Source organism: Ovis aries, chromosome 26, assembly GCF_016772045.2.
Source record: "Ovis aries strain OAR_USU_Benz2616 breed Rambouillet chromosome 26, ARS-UI_Ramb_v3.0, whole genome shotgun sequence".
Taxonomy (NCBI): domain Eukaryota; kingdom Metazoa; phylum Chordata; class Mammalia; order Artiodactyla; family Bovidae; genus Ovis; species Ovis aries.
Genome location: NC_056079.1, coordinates 43,743,557 through 43,770,748, shown reverse-complemented (window position 1 = coordinate 43,770,748; position 27,192 = coordinate 43,743,557). Strand labels below are relative to the sequence as shown.

At 42.9% G+C, this 27,192-nt stretch overlaps 1 protein-coding gene across 2 annotated transcripts in view; it reads right to left on the bottom strand.

Moving 5' to 3' along the window:
- The window catches only part of ZNF385D (zinc finger protein 385D), a 1,012,338-nt gene that overhangs the window by 4,918 nt on the left and 980,228 nt on the right, over nt 1–27,192 (bottom strand). For both annotated transcript variants that reach the window (XM_042241407.2, XM_027962667.3), the window contains 3 exons: nt 19,292–19,525; nt 2,498–2,676; nt 1,427–1,528 (listed from right to left, as the gene is read on the bottom strand). In XM_042241407.2, coding sequence (XP_042097341.1) covers nt 1,427–1,528; nt 2,498–2,676; nt 19,292–19,525 — 515 coding nt within the window. The remainder of the gene's footprint in view (nt 1–1,426; nt 1,529–2,497; nt 2,677–19,291; nt 19,526–27,192) is intronic.

Here is a 27,192-nt window from a genome sequence, read left to right as displayed (position 1 = left end):
CAATTTGACTTCTCTGTTTATTTAAGAACTATTCACTTGATTGTTGAAAGCGGCATCTCCACCGGTCAGAAATAGCACTCAGGTTATGGCTGGTGCTGCTGAAACATCCACTCTGAGCAGAATTCAAAGTCTCTTACAGCAGCTAAAATACATTCTATGCAAAGGAGCAAAGGGAGTTCATTTGCATAAAAATGGGTAATGCTACTAAATTAATTGGGTCAACTCATTCTGAGGTCTCACAATAGATGATTGCAGTTTTCCTTTAACTGTGTTTTCACGTGTCGGCAGCACACAATAGCACTGATTATTAATAAGATCTATTTTGAAGAAAACAGATTTCAAAATGCATAATTCAGCACATACTGTAGAGCAATTGTTCTCCATCTTAATTTTTTATACACACAGTTATAGTTTACTATAGCTAAACAGTGCAGAACCCTGCGTCTCTCAGATGGTCACTTCAACCAGAAAAAAAGCCTATGCTTATAAAGCATTAGCTTAAGATGTCAGGAGGTTTACAGATTTCCCATAAAATCCTATAAAAAGTGGGTAGATGGCCTAAAAGTGGGTAGATCCCTAAAATCCCATAAAGAGTGGGTAGCCTTTCCCTTCTCCAGGGTCTTTGCCCAACCCAGGATCAAAATCAGGTCTCCCACATTGCAAGTGGATTCTTTACCAGCTGAGCCACAAGGGAAGCCCAAGACTACTGGAGTGGGTAGCCTATCCCTTCTCCAGGGGATTTCCCGGCCCAGGAATCGAACTGGGGTCTCCTGCATTGCTCTCGGATTCTTTACCAACTGAGCTATCAGGGAAGCCTATGCTTATAAATAAATAGCTTAAAATGTCAGGAGGTTTACAGTTTTCCCCTAAAATCCTGTAAAAATTCTAGGTTGGGACATCAGTACTAATGTGCGTACTAGTGTAAAAAACAAGAGGGCATGTCTCAGGAACTATTTCCCAGGCCTTAAATAGTGTCCTAAGGTGAATTCTCTTTTTAAGCGAGCCACGCCTTTCAGACTGCTGTTTAAAAGCCAGAATTGCTGAGGGAAACAACAGCAGTGCTTTGTCTCTTGGAGATCTTATAAAGAAGCTGGAAGAATTTGTTCCTCACCAACCTTTCTTAACAGTACCTGCTAACTTCAGGTTCAGATTTCCTGTGATTACTTACCTGACGCAAAAGAGTCTGGGTTTCCTTCCATCCCCATGCTCTATAAACCTGAGCCCAGCTGAAAAGATGTCTGACTTTAGCTAACCGGGACAGGAGCCCACCCAGCTCAGGAAACCAGTGATTCTGTTGGCGGCATAGGGGTTGGACTTAATCAGTCGTTTTCACCTGGGCATCTTCCGTTTATCTCCCTTAGGAACTGACAAAATGAAATCCTCCAAGAAAGGCTCCGCTCTGCCTGGCAGCAGAAGTGACACTCACCCCCAGTGGATGCGCGGCCTTCTGCAGTTTGTTGTAAGGGCTGTATTTAGGTTTCGGGGGCTTGCCGGCAGCTCTGTCTTTGTGCCTTCTACTGCTAATGTGCTATTAAAAGCAACGAAAGGGGAGAGCTTTAAAGAAGTCATCCTCCAAACCCCTCATAAGTATTGTTTCAACCTGGGGAAGGATATGAATTATTTCATGCAAGTTGCAGAAAGACAGAAATAAAAGAGCATGCACGTTTGTCCTTGGCTGTGGATGCCTCCAGCAGAGAGATTTCTATGCTGCCATTTTAGTCTATTTTTAACACATAGCAGGGTCTTCTTTTTCCCAGCTTCTCTCCTTATCAGAGCACAGATCTCAGTTTATGGACATTTACAAAGGAAAGAAATGTCTGAAGGAATTTTATGTGCAAATAAACCAAGGTGGCCAGGCAGGCACGGATTTATTTCCATACTAATATTTACGCTCACATTTGCACAGCCAAATGTCAACCCCTTAAATTCTAAAGATAAATAACTGGGGTGCATTAAAATCAGTGCAAGAAGGTTCGTATGCATATAAAACACAATACAACATGAGGGCTGGGACTTCAGCGAGCACGGTAGGCCCGATCCCTCCGGAAGGCTTTAGAGTGAAAGTGACTCCATCCCCTTAGCGGGTGGCCGCAGGATTCAGGACTACAGTGCAGCACCCGGTAATAAAGCAGCAACGTGAAGCAGCGCAGCATACATATCTAAACAAGGAAACGCGGAACGCTGCACTCTGACCTCTAACGAAAAGCAACCCTTTCGAGTGGGAAACCTGGTAAAGAAGAGAGCTGCTGAAGGCCCCTCGCCTCCCACGCTTCATCTGTAACAACAGCACAGACTCACTTCAGACAGACTCACTTTAGACGCCCCTACATTTCAGTATTCCTTTAAGCAACCGACCTATGCACAAGTAAGGAAGGGGAGTGAGTAAGAAGCTAGGTGGATGGATGGGCGGGAGGGAGCGGAAGAGCAGAAAGGGCGCAGGGCAGGCAGGCGGCCCCTGGGGGCCCGCGCGCCCCCACTTCCGGGGCGGTTCGGCTACCTGTTTCAGCTGTGTCTCCGAGTTGACGTGCACGTCACAGATTTCACAGTGAAACGTTTTGTTCTGCAGGCCTGTGTTTCCCTTGTTCACTGGGCCTTTGCCTTTCACACCTGCCCTGGGGAAGGCTTTGATAGCCCCACTTCCGTTCCGAGCTTCTAGCATCGTTTTGTGCTTGGTACCTGCCAGAAATGTTAAAAAAAAAAAAAAAAAAGAAGAAAAAGAAAAAAAAAGAGGAGAGAACTCTTAGCTAGTAATCGCCTCCAAGACACGATGCGGCAACACCACGTGATGTGTTGCTGTCTGAGTGCAGCGCTTCCGGGGGTTCTGCTTGAAACACACTCATGACTCAGAAAACTGCAACCCTGCGCTCTGACCGCCGCGTGTAACAGGACTTAGAGCGCAGGCTTCTATGTCCCCGTAACAAACAAGCACCATCGGTACAGGAGTAAACGCAAAAGTCCTGAGATGACCTTAAGTGGACGTGGCTTCCTCTTGATGCTGATGAGACATGAAGGATACCTGATGAGGAAGGGTCATTTAGTTGCTACAGGTATAGTTGGAGGTGAGGTGTAACAAATGCAATCAGCTTAAACAGGGTGTGCTTACCGAGGTAGCACTAATTAAATACCCACTTTCTGAACAGAATACAAACAAGCTTTCCTGGCTATGTAGTTTAGGCTCAAAGAAGGAACGTAACAGTATAGAGATCTTAATGACGCTGAAAAAAAAAAGGTCCTGTTAGGATAGCAAAGTTCACAATGATTGGCTATTAAATTTCAATTGTTAAAAAGAAAAAAAATACTATAAAAGGAGGATTCACTGGCTAGGTGGGTACACTCTAAGAAACGCTTCTTTTTTATTACACCAGCCACATTTGCCCATCTCACGTAACTAATGTTACTCTACTCATCAACACTTCCTTTTTATTTTTTTAAACACTAAAATTCAGGATGGCAGTGTTCTCTCAAAATTTCTCTTCACAATTTCCTTCTTGGAGTTGATAAATATTCTTTACTTTTCTTGTTTAGCCATGTGTTTTTGCTCTGAAATTTTCCTTTGTCATCATTTATATTCTTCCTGCCATTCTGGGTTTAAAAAATTGTTTTAGAGGTTTTATCATTTTAATTGTGTTTATGAGATGGGTTCGATCCCTGGGTTGAGAAGATCCCCTGGAGAAGGGAAAGGCTACCCACTCCAGTATTCTAGCCTGGAGAATTCCGTGGACTGTATAGTCTATGGGGTTACAAAGAGTCGGACATGACTGAGAGACTTTCCCTTTCATTTATCACTTCTGGAAGCACAGGAAAAAAGAGATTCTTAACTTCTTGCTCTTGAACCAGCTTCTCATAACCATTCAACGTCAATAAAGAAAGATGTGGAGGGCTTTCAGGTGGGAGCCAGTCACCAATGTCTTCGATAAGAGGCAATGAATACAGGGAGCAGGTTTATAGCCATATGTTTCTCTTGCAAAATGATAACTTTACTGAGTCCAATATTAAAAAATGCATATTTTTACAACTTAGATCCCTCACTTTGAACCTCTATCCTTAGGCACAGCAGTATTCATATATCAACATATTAAGGAAAGAGAAAATAGTCAACATGTTGGGAAAAAACCAGAACAGCTGAAATATGGAGCTAGGGCATCTGTCCATGGTTGTGGGGGTGGTGAGGCTGTCCTGGGTTTGTTCTCACCCCTCCCCCTGTGGTCTAATGACCCAAGGCTTCCTACTTTGTGAGAAGAACCATAAATGAGAGTAAGGCAAAGAACATTCTGGGGAGCAGTGCGTACGTGTATACACACATAATGAACGAACGGACGTGTCCACATTACACACACATGCGTCATTTTGCCAAGCTTTCACGTATGTGATCTTCATACAGATGAGAAGCTTTCGTGTCACTATGTGAGCAGATGATTATCCAACATTCTAGATCCAAACTGATGATTTTATTAAAAAAATTTTTTCCATGCAGCTTATTCAGTCAAACTGATGGAGAATTCTCAGGGGCTTGGAGAATTCTCAAACTGATGGAGAATTCCTGTGTGGCTTAGGAATGTCTAAGTAGCAGTGAGTAGGAGAAAATTCTCACCCTGGGCATTTCTCTGGTTCAGTTCAGTTCAGTTCAGTCACTCAGTCATGTCTGACTCTTTGCGACCCCATGGACTGCAGCACAACAGGCCTCCCTGTCCATCACCAACTCCCAGACTTTGCTCAAACTCACGTCCAACATGTCAGTGATGCCATCCAACCTTCTTTCCTCTGTCGTCCCCTTCTCCTCCCACCTTCAATCTTTCCCAGCATCAGGGTCTTTTCCAATGAGTCAGTGCTTCACATCAGGTGGCCAAAGTACTGGAGTTTCAGCTTCAGCATTAGTCCTTCCAATGAACACCCAAGACTTATTTCCGTTAGGATGGGCTGGTTGGATCTCCTTGCTATCCAAGGGACTCTCAAGAGTCTTCTCCAACACCACAGTTCAAAAGCATCTAGTGGTCCAGTGATTAAGAATCCACTTTCCATTGCAGGGGATGGGGGCTCGATCCCCGGTTGGGGAACTGCACAGAACAACTAGGCCTGCATGCCACAGCTGGAGGGTCCAAGGCCACAAGGAAAGGTCCCTCATGATGCAGTGAGGCTCCTGTGTGCTGCAACCAAGACTCAGCACAGCCAAATAAGTAAATACTAAAAGAATTATCATCCTGACTTGCCTGAAGGCCCCTCCACTCACTCTGGTTAATATCTCCTGTGGTTTGAGCTGGTGTTTGATAGTGGCAACCAAACTGAGTCAGAAAGCCGTTCCTACCTGTGTGCAGATAGAAGTCCTTTATCTTGCTTGGGAGGATGATAGGAAAGCCTGGCTTGGGCAATCTGACTCAAGATTGAGTGTCAAGTGGATTAGGAAGAGGAGAAGGAATCAAAGATTTGGCCCCAGTAGTAGGGGGTGAGCAAAGGTGGGTAAAGATCTTAGCAACAGTAGGTAAAGATTCAGAAAACAAAATGTTCTCCTTAATGTCTTCGGACTCGCCTATGTCTGACCCTAGAAGAAGAGATGTGAACAGAAGGTATGTGAACGCTGGAGAGATTCCAACCTTGCAGAAAAATCACTGCGTCGTGAGCCTTGTTGTTTCAGTGCAGTCCCTCCCCCAAAGCTACTAAAGACAAGAAAATTAAGTATATCCACTCATGCATGCCCTACGCGGATGCAAGCAAACACACACACACACACACACACACACACCAAACACATGTTTACAATCATGCCAAGACTGGGTGAAAAACTCCAGCTAATAGCTTTGACTCTGGGGTTAGCATTCCTCGTCTACCAGAGTGGAACTTTCGTACAGTGTGACCTCCTGCACTAGTAGCAGATTTTCAGTCATAATTAAATTGCTATTAGATAGTTTCAAAAGAGCTGAAGGCTTCAGTAGCCTGTCAGGGTAGCTATATTTGCTCCAAGTACAGCTACAATTAAGAAAACACGTACTCTTAATTCTCCAGCATTTACCTTTTTTGAGAGCTCAGATGTGCATGAATAATCTAAAAATAGTGATTACTGGGAGGATTTGTGCTCATTTTATTTTTCCAGCATTGCCCCTATTGTGCTAAATTACCCGCCCCTAGCTGTGATATGAGATCGGTGACAAGATTATGCCCATTTTAGAGATAAACTGGGACTAAGAAAGATTAAGTTACTTGCCTGGTTCACAAAGCAAACACTACTTGAAGTTACCAATGGGTAGAAGGTGGATTTCTAACTAAGTTCCTAGAACTGTGGGGATTTAGCTAGAAATCCACTAAGGATGTCTGAGTTAGCTGCATTCCAGTTCCACAGGAATCTCTCACACCACTTTTAATTTCTCTGTTATTAATGCTGTCTTTTCTCAACTCGGATTTTAATTTGAGTCTTTCAGATTCTTCCGTTCTTCCCCTGTAATATGCCTTTCTGCTCAGCAGAGGATCCAGAACCAGGATGCTCTATGAACAGCAGTGGTTTTGTGATGGCCGGTTTGATCACCTCCGATTTCATCCATGTGTAAATATCCCGCCAGGCTGGTGCCTTTCCTTGTGACTGCACAGCAGGGCCCTCGGAAAGCTGCTTCTGTACTTTCAATGGGCTGTTTTCTTCCCACCACTTTTAAAAGGCTGGCGCTGACAATGACCTTCATTTGAAGCTTCCATGTTTCTTGAAATGCAAAATCGTTCTCCAACCAGAGTTTAGATCCAGCAAGTCATAATGCTCCTAGAAATACTAATTTTGTCTGTTTTTTATTTGTTTGCTTTCGATTGCCTTGGATCAAGACATTTTATCTGCAAAAATCAAAGTAATACGTGGTATGACGTGAACGGAGGCTAGCTTTCCCTTTACTCCCCCATCATCTTTACAGATTCCATTTTTCAGATGGCTCTTTCTTAATTTGAATTTAATGCACTCATTTGTGGCTGCACTGGGTCATAGCTGCTGTGCGTGGGGTTTTCTCTAGTTGCAGCGACTAGGGGCTCCTCTCTAGCCGTGTGGTCTGCAGGCTTCTCATCATGTGGCCTCTCTTCCCCAGGAGCTCAGGCTCTAGAACCTGGGCCGGTAGTTGTGGAGCATGGGCTTAGCTGCACCTCAGCATGTGGGATCTTAGTTCAGGGACCAGGGATGAACCCATGTCCCTTGCACTGGCAGGCAGATTCTCAATCAGTGGACCACCATGGAAGCCCCTAGATGGCACCTGAGTGAGGAACTGGTGTAAAGAAAAGGGAGGTGAGCAAGAAACTGGGACGGCTCTCTAAAAATAAACCAGTCATCCATTAGGTCATCAGGGAAACTTCTTTAAAATGAAAAAAAAAATTACAATTCCTCCAAGGAGAGCTATTCACAGTTCAGTTCAATTGCTCAGTCATGTCCAACTTTTTGCAACCCCATGGAGGCATACCAGGCCTCCCTGTCCATCACCAACTCCCGGAGTTCACTCAGACTCATGTCCATCACGTCAGTGATGCCATCCAACCATCTCATTCACTGTCATCCCCTTCTATTCCTGCCCTCAATCTTTCCCAGCATCAGGGTCTTTTCAATTGAGTTAGTTCTTCACATCAGGTGGCCAAAATATTGGAGGTTAAGCTTCAGTATCAGTCCTTACAGTGAATGTTCAGGACTGATTTCCTTTAGGATGGACTGGTTGGATCTCCTTGCAGTCCAAGGGAATCTCAAGAGTCTTCTCCAGCACCACAGTTCAAAAGCATCAATTCTTCAGTGCTCAGCTTTCTTCACAGTCCAAATCTCACATCCATACATGACTACTGGAAAAACCATAGCCTTGACTAGACGGACCTTTGTTGGTAAAGTAATGTCTCTGCTTTTTTAACATGCTGTCTAGGTTGGTCATAGCTTTTCTTCCAAGGAGCAAGCGTCTTTTAATTTCATGGCTGCAGTCACCATCTGCAATGATTTTGGAGCCCCCCAAAATAAAGTCTCTCACTGTTTCCACTGTTTCCCCATCTATTTGCCATGAAGTGATGGGACCAGATGCCATGATCTTAGATTTCTGAATGTTGAGCTTTAAGCCAACTTTTTCACTCTCCTCTTTCACTTTCATTAAGAGGCTTAGTTCTTCTTCACTTTCTGCCATAAGGGTGGTGTCATCTGCATATCTGAGGTTATTGATATTTCTTCTGGCAATCTTGATTCCAGCTTGTGCTTCATCCAGCCCAGCGTTTCTTATGATGTACTCTGCATAGAAGTTAAATAAGCAGCGTGACAATATACAGCCTTGATGTACTCCTTTGCCTATTTGGAACCAGTCTGTTGTTCCATGTCCAGTTCTAACTGTTGCTTCTTGAGTTGCATACAGGTTTCTCAGGAGGCAGGTCATGTGGTCTGGTATCCCCATCTCTTTAAGAATTTTTCCACAGAGGCATATGAAAATCCTAATGGTGATCATCATGTGCTAGTCTTTTATTTTCTACTTGTACATGTGCATTTAAAACATTTGGATAACAAAGTAATTCTGTATAGAACTTTCCTTGGAATTATACATACTTTTAAAAATGTACATGATTTTTAATGACAGCATAGGCTTACAACACATGAATGCTATATATTTAACCACTTGCCTAAAATTAGACATTTGTATTATTTTCCTCTTTTCCTATATAATTATCCTACTCATTAATCTTTTAAAATACATCCTAAGGTTGTTTCCTGATGAAAGATTTTCATAAGGGGTGTTCTAGGGACAAAATATGACTATTTTTAAGTCTCGATTCAAGCTGACAAATTAACTGTCTAAACAGTGCAAAGGAAGTTTCAGAGGGATTCATTTGAAGGGAAATGTATCTTGCAAAATTTGCCCTTCTATAAAATAAATTTCAATACCTTAAAGTTCAATTCTCCAGAATGCTCATGAGATGAGGTTTAATAGCCTCAGACTAGACGGTGGGAAAGATGCCCTTGATAAGGGCATGGAAAGCCATTCCAGGATTTTTGTTTGGAGAATTCCATGGACAGAGAAGCCTGGTGGGCTACCATTCATGCAGTCAAAAAGAGTCAGACATGACTGAAGTGACTTAGCACAGCACAGACGTCAGCAAACCCAGGTGATAGCCAGGGGTCATTTAGTTACCTTCTCACTGACCAGTTCAGATGATCCATATTATAGATATGTGGGCAGGAAAGTGGTCAGTATCCATACAAATAACAAAGTGCTTTTTGAGGTGTTTATTTATAACTTTCAATATAATGGCACGATAGTCCAACTTTTGTGTGTCCGAAGGGAAAAAAGTTATCTTGAGTCTCTACCCCTGAACTGTGAAACTGGCACCAAAAGCCTCCATGCCTCTCTCTGTGTTTATTCCTCCAAATGGCAAGTTGGAAGGGCTGATGCTGAAGCTGACATGCCAATACTTTGGCCACCCAACGTGAAGAGCCAACTCATTGGAAAAGACCCTGATGCTGGGAAAGATTGAGGGCGGGAAGAGGGAGGAATGACAGAAGATCAGATGTTGGGCGGCATCACCAACTCAATGCACATGAGCTTGAGCAAAAGCTCCGGGAGTGGGTGATGGACAGGGAGGCCTGGCGTGCTGCAGTCCACGGGGCCGCAGAGAGTCGGACTCACCTGAGTCCGACTGACCTGAACTGAAGACTCTGTTTGGCTTGAGCATGAAACCACTCTTAAAAAAATGGCACATAAAAGTACATGGTAAGAAAATGCATCTTGACACAACATTGAAATCCCTCGTTCTGGTTGTTCATCCATGAGAAGTCACTAAACATGAAATAACTAAGCTCTGAATGTTGACAGCTACATACAATTCTTTGGTTAGATAATATATTCCAAATCACCCACATTGCAATTTCCAAAGTGCATTATTTAAGAATTATAAGAATCTAAAAAATTCCAGCAGAACTATTCAAATCCCTAAAGATGAGGCCATCAGGGCTCTGCATTCATCATGTCGGCAAATCTGGAAGAGCCAGCAGCGGCCACAGGACTGGAAAGGGTCACTCCTCATCCCGGTTCCCAAGAAGGGTGGTACCAAAGAAAGTGCTAAGCATCGGACAACTGCACTCATCGCCTGTGCTAGGAAGGTCATGCTTAAAATCTTGCATGCTAGGCCTCAGCACTATGCAAACCAAGAACTCCCAGATGTCCAAGCTGGAAAGGAAGAGGAACCAGAGATCAAATTGTCAACATCTGCTGGATGATAGAGAAAGCAAGGGGACTTCAGAAAAACATGTATCTCTCTTTAATTGACTATGCTAAAGCCTTTGACTGTGTGGATCATGACAAACTGTGGAAAGCTCTTAGAGAGATGGGAATACCAGACCATCTTTCCTGTCTCCTGAGAAACCTGTATGCGGGTCAAGAAGCAACAGTTAGAACCCTGCAGAGAACAACTGATTGGTTCAGGATTGAGAAAGGAGTACAACAGGGCTGTCTGCTGTCACCCTGTTTGTTTAATCTACCTGCTGAGCACATCATGAGAAATGCTGTGCTGGATGAGTGACGAGCTGGAATCAAGATAGGCAGGAGAAGCATCAACAACCTCAGATACGCAGATGATACCACTCTAATGACAGAAAGCGAAGAGGAACTAAAGAGCCTCTTGACGAGGGTGAAGGAAGGGAGTGAAAGAGCTGGTTTAAGACTAAATAAAAGATCTAAGACCATGGCATCAGCCCCATCACTTCATGGGGGAAAATAGAAGGGGAAAAGGTGGAAGCAGTGACAAAGCTCCTCTCCTTGGGCTCAGAATCGCTGCAGATGGTGACAGCAGCCATGAAATCAGATGATGGCTTCTCAGCAGGAAAACAATGATAAACCTAGACAGTGTGTTGAAAAGCAGAGACATTACTCTGCTGACAAAGGTCTGAATAGTCAAGGCTGTGGTCTTCCCAGCGGTCATGTGAAGTTGTGAGAGCTAGACAGGAAAGAAGGCAGAGCATCAAAGAATTGATGCCTTTGACTGTGGTGCTGGAGGAGACTCCTGAGAGTCCCTAGGAGAGCAAGGAGATCAAACCAGTCAATCTTAAGGGAGACCAACCCTGAATATTCACTGGAAGGGCTGATGCTGAAGCTGAAGTTCCAGTATTTTGGTCATCTTATGTGAACAGATGACTCTTTGGAAAAGACTCTGATGCTGGGAAAGATTGAGGGCAGGAGAAGAGGGAGTCAGAGGATGAGATGGTTGGACAGCATCACCATTGCAATGAACAGGAACTTGGGCAAACTCCGGGAGATTGTGAGGGACAGGGAGGCCTGGCGTGCTGCAGTCCATGGGTCTCAAAGAGTCGGACACGAGTGGGTGACTGAACAGCAGCAACAACAGAAAGAGCAGATGCACGTTCACGTGTAATGGATTCACTTTGCTGTGCACTTGGAACTAACACAGCATTGTAAATCTACTATAGGTCAAGAAAAGATCTTGAAAAAGAGAACTGTGGCTCCAGTCCACTCTCTGATAGAAACTTCTGGGGTGATGGAAATGATCATGATCTGTAGGCACCAATATGGTGGCCTTTAGTCACAGACACCCTTCAGCACTTGATATGAGGCTACTGCAACTGAATTGGTGATTGATTTCAATTTAAATCGCCACCTAAGGCTAGTGGTTACCACATTAGATAGCGCAGCTCTTGTACTCAAGCATGTCCTGCATGAACATGTGTAACACAGAGGCTATGTGGCTGAGCTATCTTTTTTTAATCATTTGTAGAAAGTTTAAAGAAGGCACATTGGCAGACTTGTGATAGAAGAGTCTCCATCTGTTTTTTCCATCCAACTGAAGTCTTATCATCATCCCAGAAGATGTTGAAGAGCTGAGATAGATATCTCTGGGCCTTAATAATAACAAGGTCTTGAACTTGGACTATCGCTGACTGGCTTAAATGAGTTTTTCACTTGAAACATGAAATGACAAATCTCTAGAGGAAACAAGTTTTTATACAGTCTCTTCCTGAACAGAGGCACAAACTGGACCTGGGCTTCTTGAAGGCAGCTCATGGGTTTTGCTCAAATGTTCATTCTCAGGGCCCAATGCGTGGTAGTCAATCAGTGGAGACTAGCAAAGTATTGGATATTAGTAAAGATCAACAAAAACATATTCATAAAGAGAGTTATGAGCTCAGGTTCTGAGATGGTATAAGCCAGAGCTGTCTCCATTAGCTGTGAGGTTTCAATTTACTGAAGTGTTGCAGGAGATGCACGTTTTACTGTAAGGTATTATTTCTGGCAGGCCCACATGCTCAAGAAACTTTAGTCAATCTTCTCTTTCTTCTTCTTAACATTGTTTTCATGTATAAGGAAAAATTTACAAATCTCTAAGCATTTTAAAATTTAGTCAAGTCTGTCTTTTCATGATGTGACTTTTCTCTATATTAAAACTTAGTGAGGGAAAATAAGCTCTGTGTAGGTACAAAAAACCTGGAATGTGCTTAGTGAAAATGATCAAATGTTACCACTTTTAGTCATCACCAGAAAAATCTGCCAAATTAGCAATGAGGCTGCTTATAAAGTTTCAAAGGATTTTTTTTTCAATTATATATAGAAACTCATTAAATTGGCTAAGCAAAGCATTACCTAGCAGGATATTTGGGGGGGAATTTCTGTAAAGAAAGAGATAAAACATATCTTTTTATAATATCTGTGTCCATAACATAAAAATAAGAGGAGACTTCAAGGTCTCATATATACAGTATGTCCTCTTAAGGTGTTGCAAGCATTCTTAGAAAGTTTTGTGAATCATGCTAGCAAGTTCAGGAAAATCGCTTTTCCTTCCAAAGTCAGAAAAAAAAAAAAGAAATCCTATATTCCAGTACTATTCCAAAAAATTGACTGACTTTGATGGTTAAACTGTAGTGAAAAATAAAGGGGAAGAACATGGAACAACACAGTAGCCCACCTGGGGCTTCCCAGGCGACTCCGTTGTGAAGAACTTGCCTGCCATGCCTGAGACGCGAGAGACGCGGGCTCCATCCTGGGTTGGGAGGATCTCCTGGAATAGGCAATGACATCCCACTCCCTATTCTTGCCTGGAAACATCCATGGAAAGAGGAGTCTGGAGGGCTACAGTCCATGGGGCCACAAAGAGTCAGACACGACTGAGCGACTGAGCAGACAGCAGCTGCTGTGATTCTGCTAATAATCATGTCACAATATTTCATCCTCACAAGGTGCATATGGCCTCTTAACTCCATGAGAGAGAGACAGACAGACAGACAGAGAGACGAACAGAGAGAGAACGAGAGAGAAAGGGGCCTAAAGACAGTTGCCTTGCCAAGGTTCACATAGAAAAGCTCTCTGCAGATTTGAGGCAAAAATTAAATCTGATCACTTCTAGTTCACTCTAGTCTATTCCATTAAGCCGTAACAAAGGCAGTGTTTGATGGAAATTGTTTTCCCAATATTTGCGATTAAGAATGCATTTTCAAGCCAAAATGTGGAAACAGCCTAAATGCCCGTCAACAGATGAGTGGATGAAGACAAGCGGTGCCCACACACAATGGAGAACTGCGCAGCCACGAAAAAGGCTGGATAATGCCATTTGCAGCAGCTAGATGGCCCTAGAAATCACTCTTAATACCAAGTGATGGAAGTCAGATAGAGAAATATATGATATCACTTATAAGTGGAATCTTAAAAAATAATACAGATGAACTCATTTACAAAACAGAAACAGACTCACAGACTTCAAAAAGAAATTCACAGCTACCAAAGTGGGAGCAAGGAGGGGGAGGGGCAAATTAGGAGGTCATGATTAAAGCAGGTCAACAGCAGAGACCTACGTTACAGCGTAAGGAACTCTACTCAATATTCTGGGTGTGCATGTTAGTCACTCAGTCATGTCTGACTCTTTGTGGCCCCATGGACTGTAATTTGCCAGGCTCCTCTGTCTATGGACTTCTCCAGGCCAGAATACTGGAGTGGGTAGCCATTCCCTTCTCCAGGGGATCTTCCCAACCCAGGGATCGAACCCAGGTCTCCTTATTGCAGGTAAATTCTTTTGTCTGAGCCACCAAGAAAGCCCACTCAATATCTATAATAACCTATATGGAAAAAGAATCTGAAGAAGAATGAATAGACATATAACTGAATCACTTTGCTGTACATATGAAACTAACACAACACTGCAAATCATGTATTCTCCAATAAACTTTTAAAAAGAGTTTTATGGCAAAAACAATACAATATTGTAAAGTAATTAACCTCCAATTAAAATAAATAAATTTATGTTTAAAATAAAATGCTTCCCCATTAAAAAAAAAAGAAGAATGCATTTTCCAAGATTAAGAGTAAAACATGTCTTGAAGGTGGTTGACTTCCCGTGAACAGCCCATAGTGCGTAACTCTCCACTCAGTGTCACAGTCCTTCAGCTCAGTCGCTCAGTCATGTCCGACTCTTTGCAACCCCTTGAATCTCAGCACTCCAGGCCTGTCCATCATCATCTCCCGGAGTTCACTCAAATTCGCGGGCATCGAGTCAGTGATGCCATCTCATCCTGGGTCATCCCCTTCTCCTCCTGCCCCCAATCTCTCCTAGCATCAGAGTCTTTTCCAATGGGTCAACTCTTCGCATGAGGTGTCCAAAGTGCTGGAGCTTCATCTGTAGCATCATTCCTTCCAAAGAACACCTGGGGCTTATCTCCTTTAGAATGGACTGGTTGGATCTCCTTGCAGTCCAAGGGACTCTCATGAGTCTTCTCCAACACCACAGTTCAAAAGTATCCATTCTTCAGCACTCAGCTTTCTTCACAGTCCAACTCTCACATCCATACATGACCACTGGAAAAACCATAGCCTTGACTAGATGGACCTTTGTTGGCAAAGTAATGTCTCTGCTTTTTTAATATGCTGTCTAGGTTGGTCCACAGGAAAAACCATAGCCTTGATTAGACGGACCTTAGTCAGCAAAGTAATGTCTCTGCTTTGGAATACACTCTCTAGGTTGGTCATAACTTTTCTTCCAAGGAGTAAGTGTCTTTTAATTTCATGGCTGCAATCACCATCTGCAGTGATTTTGGAGCCCCCAAAAATAAAATCTGACACTGTTTCCACTGTTTCCCCATCTATTTGCCATGAAGTGATGGGACCGGATGCCATGATCTTCGTTTTCTGAATGTTGAGCTTTAAGCCAACTTTTTCACTCTCCTCTTTCACTTTCATCAAGAGGCTTTTTAGTTCCTCTTCACTTTCTGCCATAAGGGTGGTGTCATCTGCATATCTGAGGTTATTGATATTTCTCCCGGCAATCTTGATTCCAGCTTGTGCTTCTTCCAGCCCAGCATTTCTCATGATGTACTCTGCATATAAGTTAAATAAGCAGGGTGACAATATACAGCCTTGACATACTCCTTTTCCTATTTGGAACCAGTCTGTTGTTCCATGTCCAGTTCTAACTGTTGCTTTCTGACCTGCGCATAGGTTTCTCAAGAGGCCTTAGCTCATGTCTATGATATGTTTCCAAAGGGATAAAGAAGGAAACTCCTAGAATCACAATCAAATGCAGAAGACACATGTCCCCTTCTGCAGCCGGGCTGCTTCCGATGACAACTGACATTCAGACCTGATTCCCTGAAAACACAGCCAAATCTTCATCAGTGTTTTCCTATTAATAACATCTGGATCTAAGAAGAAACTGGAGAAGTCCTTTAAAGATCTATTGATGGGGTAGAGGTGAGAGGAGGAAGCAGTGGTGGGCATAACTGTGGTCTGCTCTGAGTGCAGCTGGCAAGGTGGTCCTTAAAGAGAACTAGAAAACAGGGATTCAGTGGACTGCTTGCTATCAGAGGGGTCTTGCTTCATGGACTGACAACTCCAAACAGTGCCAGTGTGCGGACTCCTATCTGACAACTATTTTACTGGTCTATATTCTAAACAATGGATGTAGTTCTGATGAGATCTAGTATTTATTAAATTAGCAAACCATCGGCTCCATCTGTCGAACTCCCTATTATGCGGCCATCCCCAGAAACACACAAATTCGGCTACAAGCTTTAGTTTCACTAGTCATTCCAGAGTATTTCACGATCGTCTGAGCTCACAAAGGCTGCAATTCATGCGCCTGTAGTGCGACCTTTTTTAATGTAAACAACAGATTGTGAATGGACACGGAGAGCAATGTGATCATAAAGATGGATGGACCGAGAATATGTCACACAGAGTGAATAAGTCAGAAAGAGGAAAAACAGAGTATATTAACGCATCTACGTGGAGTCTGGAAGGGTGATACTGATGAGCCAATCGGCAGGGCAGGAGTAGGGATGCAGACGCAGAGTGGACGTGCGCATGGGAAGCGGGGAGGAGGGCGAATGGGAGCCTGGGCCTGACACACGCACACTATCGTGTCACACAGCTCGTGGGAGGCCGTTACACAGCGCCGGAGCCCATCTCAGAGCTCCGTGATGACCTGCAGGGGTGGGGCTTGGAGGCCGTGGGGCGGGGCTCCAGGGGGCGGGGACACGTGTATAGAGGTGGCCGATTCCCTTTGCTGTACAGCAGAAACGGACACAGCATTGTGAACAACTACGTCCCAGACTTGAGGAGACTCAGTTCTGCCGTTCTGTGCGGCCCCTTGCCGGTCTGGCCTGCGAGGGAGGCCAGGCGCTCTGTGCAGGTCAGCTCCGCTGGCCCTCGTCAGCGGCCGGGTGCGGCCTGTCCTGGGCGCTTTTGCGTCCCCGCCTCCTTCTCCCACCCGGATAAGCCCCCAAAGCCCACGGACCCTCACACCGCTGTCTCCGCGCCTGCTTCCGGTGGCCCCAAATGAGAACCCAGCTCAGCGATCTTATGGCGAGTCTGCCGAGGACCACTCCCACCCCGGGCAGGACAGGAGCATGCGTGGGGCCTCACCATCTACAGGCCCCCTGCGCGTTTCCGCTCAGCGTAACCCGCGGGGAGATGTCTGATGCAGAGAGAAAAGCACCTTAGAGGGAAGAGACGTGGGGGTCACAGTGTCCCCCTGGGCTGAAACCTCAGAGAGGACACATCTAGAAAGGGGCTCGAGTTAGGGTGACAACCCATCACCTCCTAAGCCTCCAGGTGAGAAGGTTACGCTAGTTCTCTGCTCTGCCTACAAAACACTTGGCAACAGTTTTGCATTTTTTTTTTCTTTTTCAAAACACTATAGCTTCCCAGGCCCTGGCTATATAACAAATCAAAATCCCTGGATGTAGGGAATATATATATATATATATATATGAAATATATTTAGGATATATAATAGGATATATTTGCAGGATATATGGACCTTCCAGGTGGTTAAGTGGTAAAGAATCGCATGTCCAGTCCCTGAATCAGGAAGATCCCCTGGAGGACGGCATGGTAACCCATTCCAGTATTCTTGCTTAGAGAACTGCATGGACAGAGAAACCTGGTGAGCTACAGTCTACAGGGCTGCAAAGGGTCAAGACATGACTGGGTGACTAAACAGCAGCAGCAGCAGCAGCAGCAGGATATACAATAAATCAGAATCCCTGGATGTATATATATTAATACATATAGAAATATATTTAAATAAGCATAAATGCACATATTTAAATATATTTAAATAAATAAATATATATATAAATATATGGATATACTTTTCTATTTATATAAAATATATGAATACATATTCATACATATAAAATATACACATATTTAAGGCTCCAAATGCAATTCTAACACACAAACCATAAATGACCACAGAAATGGAATATGGAAAATGACCTGATGTGATAAAAACAAGTCAATCATCCCTTCTTTGCTCTTAATCAGCTGTCTCTGATCAGAATTCAGGAAGGACATCCAAATCCTTAATAAATTAATTGCAGCCTCCAAGGGTAGGGTTGTTTATCTGTCAAAATGGGCCTCCCCTCAAAATGAATGTTTCTCTGTCATGATGGGGAATGACCAAGAATTCTCGAGCGCTGAATGGACATCCAATGATGTCCACTCTCTCCCATGACTATGCACCCAGGAAACACATCTTTCCAGGAGGAAAGAGGGGGAAATGTGAAGGTTTAGATTCCCCCTGGGGCCACATGCTATTCTGTGTGTCCCAGTCCCTGCCCTCCAGAACTCTCCCTGACTACAACTCATGTTGCCTGCAAGAGGGGCATGCATGTACAAAAGGAATTGTCCCCCACCTGCAATTACACCCTTAAAGGGTTGAAGTCAATACTGCAGTGTTACTTGGGCAGCAGTGATTGGTCAAAGACTCCATCGGTACACAGCTGCACGATTAACTCAGGGCATGATTCACAAATGATTCTTTTCCTATTGTAACGGCTGACAGAGACCTGGAGATGAACCCAGTCTTTCAGAGAAAAGCTGATCTTAGGCCAAAGGGCTGGCTAAAATCTCAGGCAGGACATAAATAAATAAATGAACAAAAATAAATAAAACCTTTATATAAGTTGATATAAATAAATTCTCTCTCCATATATATATTATATATATATATATATATATATATATATGCATACCTAGTTAGGCTTATATAGAGCTATATAACATCTTTAAATATATATCTAGATATAGCTATACAGAAAGAGCAAGTGGATCGAATCAAAATATATCCAGAGAGGATTCCATACTGGCTTATCAATATTTTCAGTTCTTCTATATTAAAGTTTAGTGTTTAAGTTACAGAGACCTGGGTTTGAATAATGGCTCATCACCTAACTGATCATCTGTCTTCTCTGAGCCTCAATCAAAGCAGGGGAATAGTATCTTTAGGTTGTCAGAAAGAATAAGTAAAATCTTTCACGTAGATGTCTTACCTCAAGATAAGGTAAAACCTCTCATCTTGCTTCTGTCTATAGGAAGCATTTTCTTAAGTTTAATCATCCAGTTCAAATAAATTTAGCCCAAACAACATTATTTATCATAAAAACCATAATAAGGAGGCTTTAACCAAAATCGCGTGGAATTATGCAACCCAATTTTGCAGCTCTATTATTGGTGCAACTTTAGAAAATTTCATTTAGAGGCAAATGCGTGGAAATAACATAGCAATCTAGAAATCATATAAACACAAAGCTGATGCTTTAGAATTATATTTCACTGACCCTCCTTGTGTTTATACACACACACACACACACACACACATCCACAGCGCGGCCCGGGAGCCCTGGAAACCCTTCCCTGCCCTCATGCCAATGACTCTTTGCTTGCCATTCTTACTGTTTAATGGTTACTGAGCTCCATGTAATAATCGCCAGTTTTCCGCCCCCCACCCCGACTGCCCCCTGCTGCAAAGATCTCATCTATTCAGAGGAGCATAATTGCAGAACTGTTGAGACAGAGAAGCAATCGCTGCATCTCACCACTGTTGTGGGCCTCCAGCTGGGAGGCGGAGTTGACGGCCACCTTGCAGAGAGAACAGTACAGCAGCCTCTTCGCCTTCTCTTCCTCTGTCTCCGTGGAAGGACAGGAGCTGTTGCCGCTGGCTGTGGTGGGGCTCTTCTCCACTTTAGAGGTGATCTCCGTTGTCATAACACTGCTTTTGCAAATTTCCACAGTTGTCGTCGTTGATATTGCTGGTGTCCCTGTGGTACTATCTGCAATCAAAATAGCACAGGAGAAAAGGCAAAGACAGTGGCATTATCTTTCCCTATTTGAAAACGCATCCCCGATATTGCACGCTGGTAATAATGAGAAGAGCGACTAGCCCCGACCCCCTGTCGACCACGCGGCAATCATCTCCTGAGGAAACGACACAGACGCACACTTACAATTGTGTCTATCGATAGAACACACTTGGACAATTCTTGAAAATACATACAAATAGGCTTCACCATGCTTCCTCGAGGTAAATACCCATGCTCGAGGTTCTCCTGTCAGTGTGCGGCCTTTCACTAAAGTGTTCTTTACAGGGCGCTGCGCTTTGCATGTGTCTCCCAGGATGGCTTTAAAAAATGCAATGGAGAGTAAATGCGTCTAAGGGATGTTCATTTCTCTTTACTACTTGTCTTTCTATTTTCCTCTACGTCTCTTTCTTTAAAACAAAATAGGTAAAATAGGGCTTCCCTGTTGGTCCCGTGGTTAAGAAACCGCCTCGCAACGCAGGCGACACTGGTCCGATCCCTGGTCTGGGAAGATCCCACGTGCCGCGGGGCACCCAAGCCTGTGTGCCATGACTGCTGAGCCTTCATCCTTCAACGACTGAAGGCTGTACGCCCTAAGGCCATGCTCCAGGACAAGAGATGCCACCGCAATGAGAAGCGCACAGACTGCACCTAGAGAGTAGCCCCCACTCCGCATGGCTGGAGAAAGCCCGTGTGCAGCGACAAAGACCCATAACAGTCAAAAACAAATAAAATGAAATAAAATCACAGCCAAGACCCTTTTAAAAAGTTGGTTGTGATCCTTTGCATGCTTGTGCAAAATATATGGGAAGTAAAGAACCCTGATGTCACACTGCTTTGTCAAGATCAAAGGTTTATAAAATTCTTGCCTTATTTACAAAGAGCTGTATGCTCAACAAATACGAAAATCATCCATATACAAACAAGACGAATTCTAATCTGGCATATTTATTAAGCGTGTGCCCGGCACCGGGGTGAGTTCAGGGACTGTGACGCAACAGTATTCAAGCACCAACGGCGACTCTTCATATGGGATCCACGGACTGGCCACACCATGTTAATGTCCCAGCTTTCAAGAGCATGATAACCAGGAAGGCTTTGATGCACTGTAACCCTACAACCCTTCTGGCTCTGAAGTCTGACTCTAAATCTGGAGAGGTCAACCTTCAAAGTGAGCCTTGTCTTAGCTTCACTTGGGTAGACACAGCTCCCAACCCAAATAGTCTGGTTAACACAGTGTGAGCAGCGTCTGCCAAGTCCAGTATGAATTGCAAATGTGCTCCAGGCCCTGTGCTTTCTATTTTTATATTCCCTTTTCACTGCCTCCTGGCTGGCTAACTCTTAACCTCCTACTTAAAATACTCCCAGGCAGCCTCTCCAGCCACAGCCACTCTTGGAGTTGTCTCTCCTCCCACAGGTTGCCGTGCTCACTATCCAATGCCGCCCTAAACCCCCATGGTAAATGGAGTGGGCAGTGGCTATAAGGGACAGTGGTACCTGTAGTGAGGGGCTGTCCTCATAAAATGTAGTTCTTGTTCATTTCTGTTACCAACAAGCCTTTGAACTTGGATTTTCACTTTGATCTGGAGAGAGAGGTGGGAATATCGGTAAGGCTGGTTACAGCTTCTTTCCCAAATATGGCACGGAAACACTAGTCAGTCAGAAGAAAGATGGGTTCTTGCTGTTTTTCATTAATTAATTTTTATTAAAAATTTGGAACTATAATTGATTTACAGTTTCAGGTATACACAAAGTGATTCTGCAATATACATATATATATTTAGCTATTATATATCTACATATGTGTGAGCGTATATGCATATATATATATATATATATATACACACACACACACTATATATGTATGTATGTGAATATATTCTTTTCCGGATTCTTTTCCGGATTCTTTTCCGTTATAGAGGATGCTGAGGGATATTGAATAGAACAATTTATCTGGACCATCCCTTTGCCCTGACCCTTCATATACTTTTAACCACTTATTCAGCCATAATGCCGTTAAGGTCCCCTGCAGTCTCATGGAGAACATCTTATAACCATGTTAGAAAAAATAATCATAGTGCCATCACCAGTTTTTCTCATGGCAAGAGAAAAATAAATAAAATTAACTAACACCAATTTTGGCCACAAGAATGCATTACCTTGAACACTGAAAGGCCCACTTCCTGACTAGTCTTTACTTGTCTTCTAAGGTACCAACATTAAAATATCAGAAATTAGAAAATTTAGAAAATTTCATATCCTAAAAGATGACCCTGTTAAAGTTGTGCATTCAATATGCCAGCAAATTTAGAAAATTCAGTAGTGGCCACAGGAAAAGGTCAGTTTTCATTCCAATTACAAAGAAAGGCAATGCCAAAGAATGTTCAAACTACTGCACAATTGCACTCATCTCACACACTAGCAAAGTAATGTTCAAAATTCTCCAAGCTAGGCTTCAACAGTACATAAACCAAACTTTCAGATGTTCAAGCTGGATTTAGAAAAGGCAGAGGATCCAGAGATCAAGCTGCCGACATCCATTGTATCATAGAAAAAATAAGAGATTTCCAGAAAAAAATCTACTTCTGCTTCATTGACTATGCTAAAGCTCTTGACTGTGTGGATCAACTGTGGAAAACTCTTAAAGAGATGGGAACACCAGACCACCATACCTGCCTCCTGAGAAACCTGTATACAGGTCAAGAAGCAACAGTTAGAACTGGACATGGAACAACAGACTGGTTCCAAATTGGGAAAGGAGTACATCAAGACTATATTGTCACCCTACTTATTTAACTTATATGCAGAGTACATCATGAGAAATGCCGCACTGGATGAAACACAAGCTGGAATCAAGATTGCTGGGAGAAGTGTCAATAACCCCAAATATGCAGATGACACCAGCCTTATGGCAGAAAGTGAAGAGGAACTAAAGAGCCTCTTGATGAAAGTGAACAAGGAGAGTGAAAAAGCTGACTTAAAGCTCAACATTCAGAAAACGAAGATCATGGCATCCAGTCCCATCACTTTCTGGCAAATAGATGGGGAAGCAATGGAAACAGTGACAGACTTTATTTTCTTGGGCCCCCAAATCACCTCAGATGGTGACTGCAGCCATGAAATTAAAAGACACTTGCTCCTTGGAAGAAAGCTATGACCAATCTAGACAGCATATTAAAAAGCAGAGACATTACTCTGCCAACATCTCTCTATGCAAAACTATGGTGTTTCCAGTAGTCATGTATGGATGTTAGAGTTGGACTATAAAGAAAGGAAAGCATCAAAGCATTGATGCTTTTGAACTGTGGTGTTAGAGAAGACTCTTGAGAGTCCCTTTAACTGCAAGGAGATCCAACCAGTCCATCCTAAATGAAATCAGTCCTGAATATTCCTTGGAAGGACTGATGCTGAAGCTGAAGCTCCAATACTTTGGCACCTGATGTGAAGAGTCTACTCATTAGAAAAGACCCTGATGCTGGGAAAGATTGAAGGCAGGAGGAGAAGGGGACGACAGAGGATAAGATGTTTGGATGGTATCACCGACTCGATGGAGATGAGTTTGAGCAAACTTTGGGAGATGGTGAAGGACAGGGGAAACTGGAATGCTGCAGTCCACGGGGTTGCAAAGAGCAGACACCACTGAGCAACTAAACAACATCAACTGTTCATGGGGTTTTCAAGGCAGGAATGCGGATGTGTTTTGCCATTCCCTTCTCCAGTGGACCATGTTTTTTCAGAACTCTCCACTGTGCTCCGTCCATCTTGGGTGGCCCTACATGGCATGGCATTATCCCCAGAGGATAAAGTACATTTATACCAATAATGTCAAAGGTTAGAGACTCCAGACCATCTATGGCTTGGGCTTAGTAAAATGTTAATGTTTCTTAAGGGAAGTCCCTTGCACGAGACAGGCTCAGGGAAATCAGGATCTAAATACTTAATTTCTGGCACTTAACTCCCTTGTGGCTCAAATGGTAAAAATCTGCCTCCAATGCAAAAGACCCAAACTTGATGCCTGGGTTGGGAAGATCCCCTGGAGGAGGAAATGCAACTACTCCAGTATCTTTGTCCGGAGAATTCCATGGACAGAGGAGCCCTGCCGTCCACTGGGTTGCAGAGTCGGCCTCAACTGAATGACTAACACTTTCCCTTAACCTTGTTACATTTTGTAGGCCACTTAGCTGAACAAAGATCTGTTATTAATATTAATATTTTCTCAAGATTAAGGTTAGTTTGAGTGAAATATAGTCATGTTTTTCACTTTAAATTTAATATATAGATCTTGAGTCCACAAAGGTAAGAGTATTATTAATTTATAACAAGATATGAATTTTTCAGTTACTGTTAATTTCCCAGTAGTAAAGAGGACTTTTTTTTAACAAGTAAGGTAAATATATTTTAAGATCAAACCATAAAGGAACCAGCTATTCTATTTAGATGGCCCTTGGTTTCTGCATCCATTTAAAATATTAAAAAAAAATAATTCCAGAAACTTCCAGAAAACACAATTTTTCCGTGGGAAGGTGATTATTTACATACCATTTACATTGTATTTGCAACAATTTGCATAATGTTACACAGTTTTAGGTATTAGAAGTAATCCGGAGATGGTTTAAAGTAAATGGGAGGATGTGTACAGGTCATGTGCAACTGCTGCTGCTGCTGCTGAGCCGCGTCAGTCGTGTCCGACTCTGTGCGACTCCATAGACAAGCCCACCAGGCTCCCCCGTCCCTGGGATTCTCCAGGCAAGAACACTGGAGCGGGTTGTGCAACTGCTACCTCATCTTATAGAAGCGCTTGAGCATCCATAGATTCTGGTATCTACAGGGGTTCTGGAACCATTTCCCCATGAATATCAACAGATGACTGTACAGTGCACAGACAATGACGTATAGCAAAGCTCTTTTCTTGAGTATGGAAGATTAAATTACCAGTTATGCATAATACCTATCCACTCATTAAAATAAAATTTTATATCATTGACCATGTTAATAACATACACTCTTGCTAGGATGTGATGAGACTTATCCCTGTGATATTCTTCCCCAAACTCGTAACCCTCGTCTAACCATGGGAAAAGCATAAACAAACCTAAGTTCAATGACATTCTACACAATTCCTGATCAAGAGTCCTCAAAAATGTCTAGGTCACCAAAACAAGAAACCTGAAAAACTGTCATGGTCCAGACAAGGCTCAGGACTCAGGATGTCTAAATATAGTCTGGTGTCCTGGTTGGAATCCTGGGGCAAAAAGAAAAAAGGAACATTAGGTAAAAAAATTTAGGAAATTCAAAGGAAGTCTGGAATCTAGTAAAAGCAATGTATTGGTTATGGTTCTCTAGCTTTAACAAATGCACCACAATAACGTGAGATGCTAATAACAAGGAAAACTTGACAGCATATACTGGAACCCTCTGTAGTATTCTTGTACGTCTTTGTAAATGTAAAGCTAGTCTTAGAATGAAAGTTTATTGATAAAAAAGAACTAGAACCTGTCACCACACAGTGCGTTATCCAGTTACTTTGGAGAATCACAGCAGTGATCTCAGTGGTTACATGCTACACTTTCTTCGTTTTTAGACGAGGAAATTTCCATAAAACTGGGACTTGACATTGCCTCTCCCACTTCCAAATCCTTATTTCAGGTCCAAATTGTCATTCTGTGTTGCGGTGATTCATGTGTTTGAACTTCACTCCATCAGCATTTCCTGAGCTGCTGTTTTGCGCTTGGTTCTACCTAAGCCACCGGAGACGGGAAGGATAATGAATGTCCCTTCCGTGGTTCATGAGACATCCCATAGTGATCTGGAATAACAGTAATAAATATCCCAGCCCTTCTTCCACCCATTTTGTCCACTCATACACCCTTGCATTTATACTTCACATAAAAAAATGCATTCAATAAATATTTATTCAAAGAAAACAATGAATGAATAAATGAGCAAATGAATGAGCAAGACACAATTATAGCTGAAGACGGCAGAGCAATGTTAGAGCAGTTATACATACTAGTACACTCATCATCGTAAAAACTGAGAGGGTGAATTAGGAGTTCAGGATTAACATTTATACATTGCTGTGTATAAAATAAACAACCAGCAAGGACCTACTCTATAACACAGGGGATTATACGCGATATTGTCTAATAACCTGATCAAAGAACAGAACCTGAAAAAGAACACACACACACACACACACACACACACACACACACACACGAATCATTTTGACGTATGTCTGAAACTAAAACACCATTATAAATCAACTATATTTCAATTTGAAAAAAAAAACAAACATAGGTATACCTTCTTTCTCCCCACCTTAGAGAAGAAATTGGGGTATGGAGAGTTTTGGGAACTTGCCCAATGCCAAAGCTGCCAGCTGTAGGGCAATGATTTGAACTCAGCCTAGCTCAGAAGCACATGTTCTTTTTGCTAAAATTTTGAATTTTTTTCATAAAAAAAAGAACTGATCACATCCCTTCAGTTTATTCCAATTGATCATAATTTATTATGATTGTTGGAAGATAGCATCTTAAAAATTTGACTTCAAAAGAAACACAACAAGGCCCGAGCTAGAGTCAATCACGTATGTCCAATCTTCCATTCATGCTAACGTATCAAGTTGTTGGAGCCCATTAGGGGGAGGGGAGAGAAGGAAAACCTACAGTTTTCAAACAATCTCTTCTGCAAAGTGATAAGAGTAACCCACAGGCCCTCCTTATTGTAAACTTTTCCTTTTTTTCCCCAAACGATGTGAAACTAGAACCATGATTCACTTTTCTTAACATTTCCCAGGGGCTGATTCAGATCTCTTAGCACTGTTCTACCAGTGATCCTCTAGGAACGACATATGTGACAGGGAGTCGAAAGTAATGGGTGTGCTTTACAGGGAAGGCAAGGTTTGAGATTGTACGGGTTTGCATTTCTGTGCTGTTTTTCTGCCAACGCCCTGAAGCAAATATTCATTATTATAACTGTCACTGTTTGGCTTTGGCATCAAAACAGATTGCTAATACTTTGTGGAATGGTGCTCTCGTGGAGGATGAAAGGAAACGTGTCAGTATTCAGAGTGGCCCATCTTGGCCCTCATTCTTGCATAAAACACTGGAAACACCTTTTAAAACATTTCATAAAGCATAAGAAAAGATTCCAGAAAATAATAACTTGAATTCTAGATAATAAAATAGAGCAGCCAACTTACACGGTCTCGGTAAGGAAAGTAGTTTCCTAGTTACAGATCTCATGATCCAACTCAGAGAACCAGAGGTAAGTTATGGAAATTTCCTTCCAGGTAACAGAAATGAATGCATGCATGCTCAGTTGCTCAGTCACGTCCGACTATTGGCGACCCCATGGACCGTAGCCTGCCAGGCTCCTGCATCCATGGGACTCTCCAGGCAAGAATACTGGAGTGGGTTGCCATTTCCTCCTCCAGGGATAATTCTCGACCCAGGGATCAAAGGCATATCTCCCGCGTTGGCAAGCAGATTCTTTACCACTGAGCCACCTGGGAAGCCCTGACAAATTAATACTATGACCCAAAGATTCTCATCATGTTTTCTGGTTCACTGAAGACTCAGAATGATATTCAATTTATTTCCTTCTTGTCTGTGAGAATTTAAGTCTCAACCAGGCTT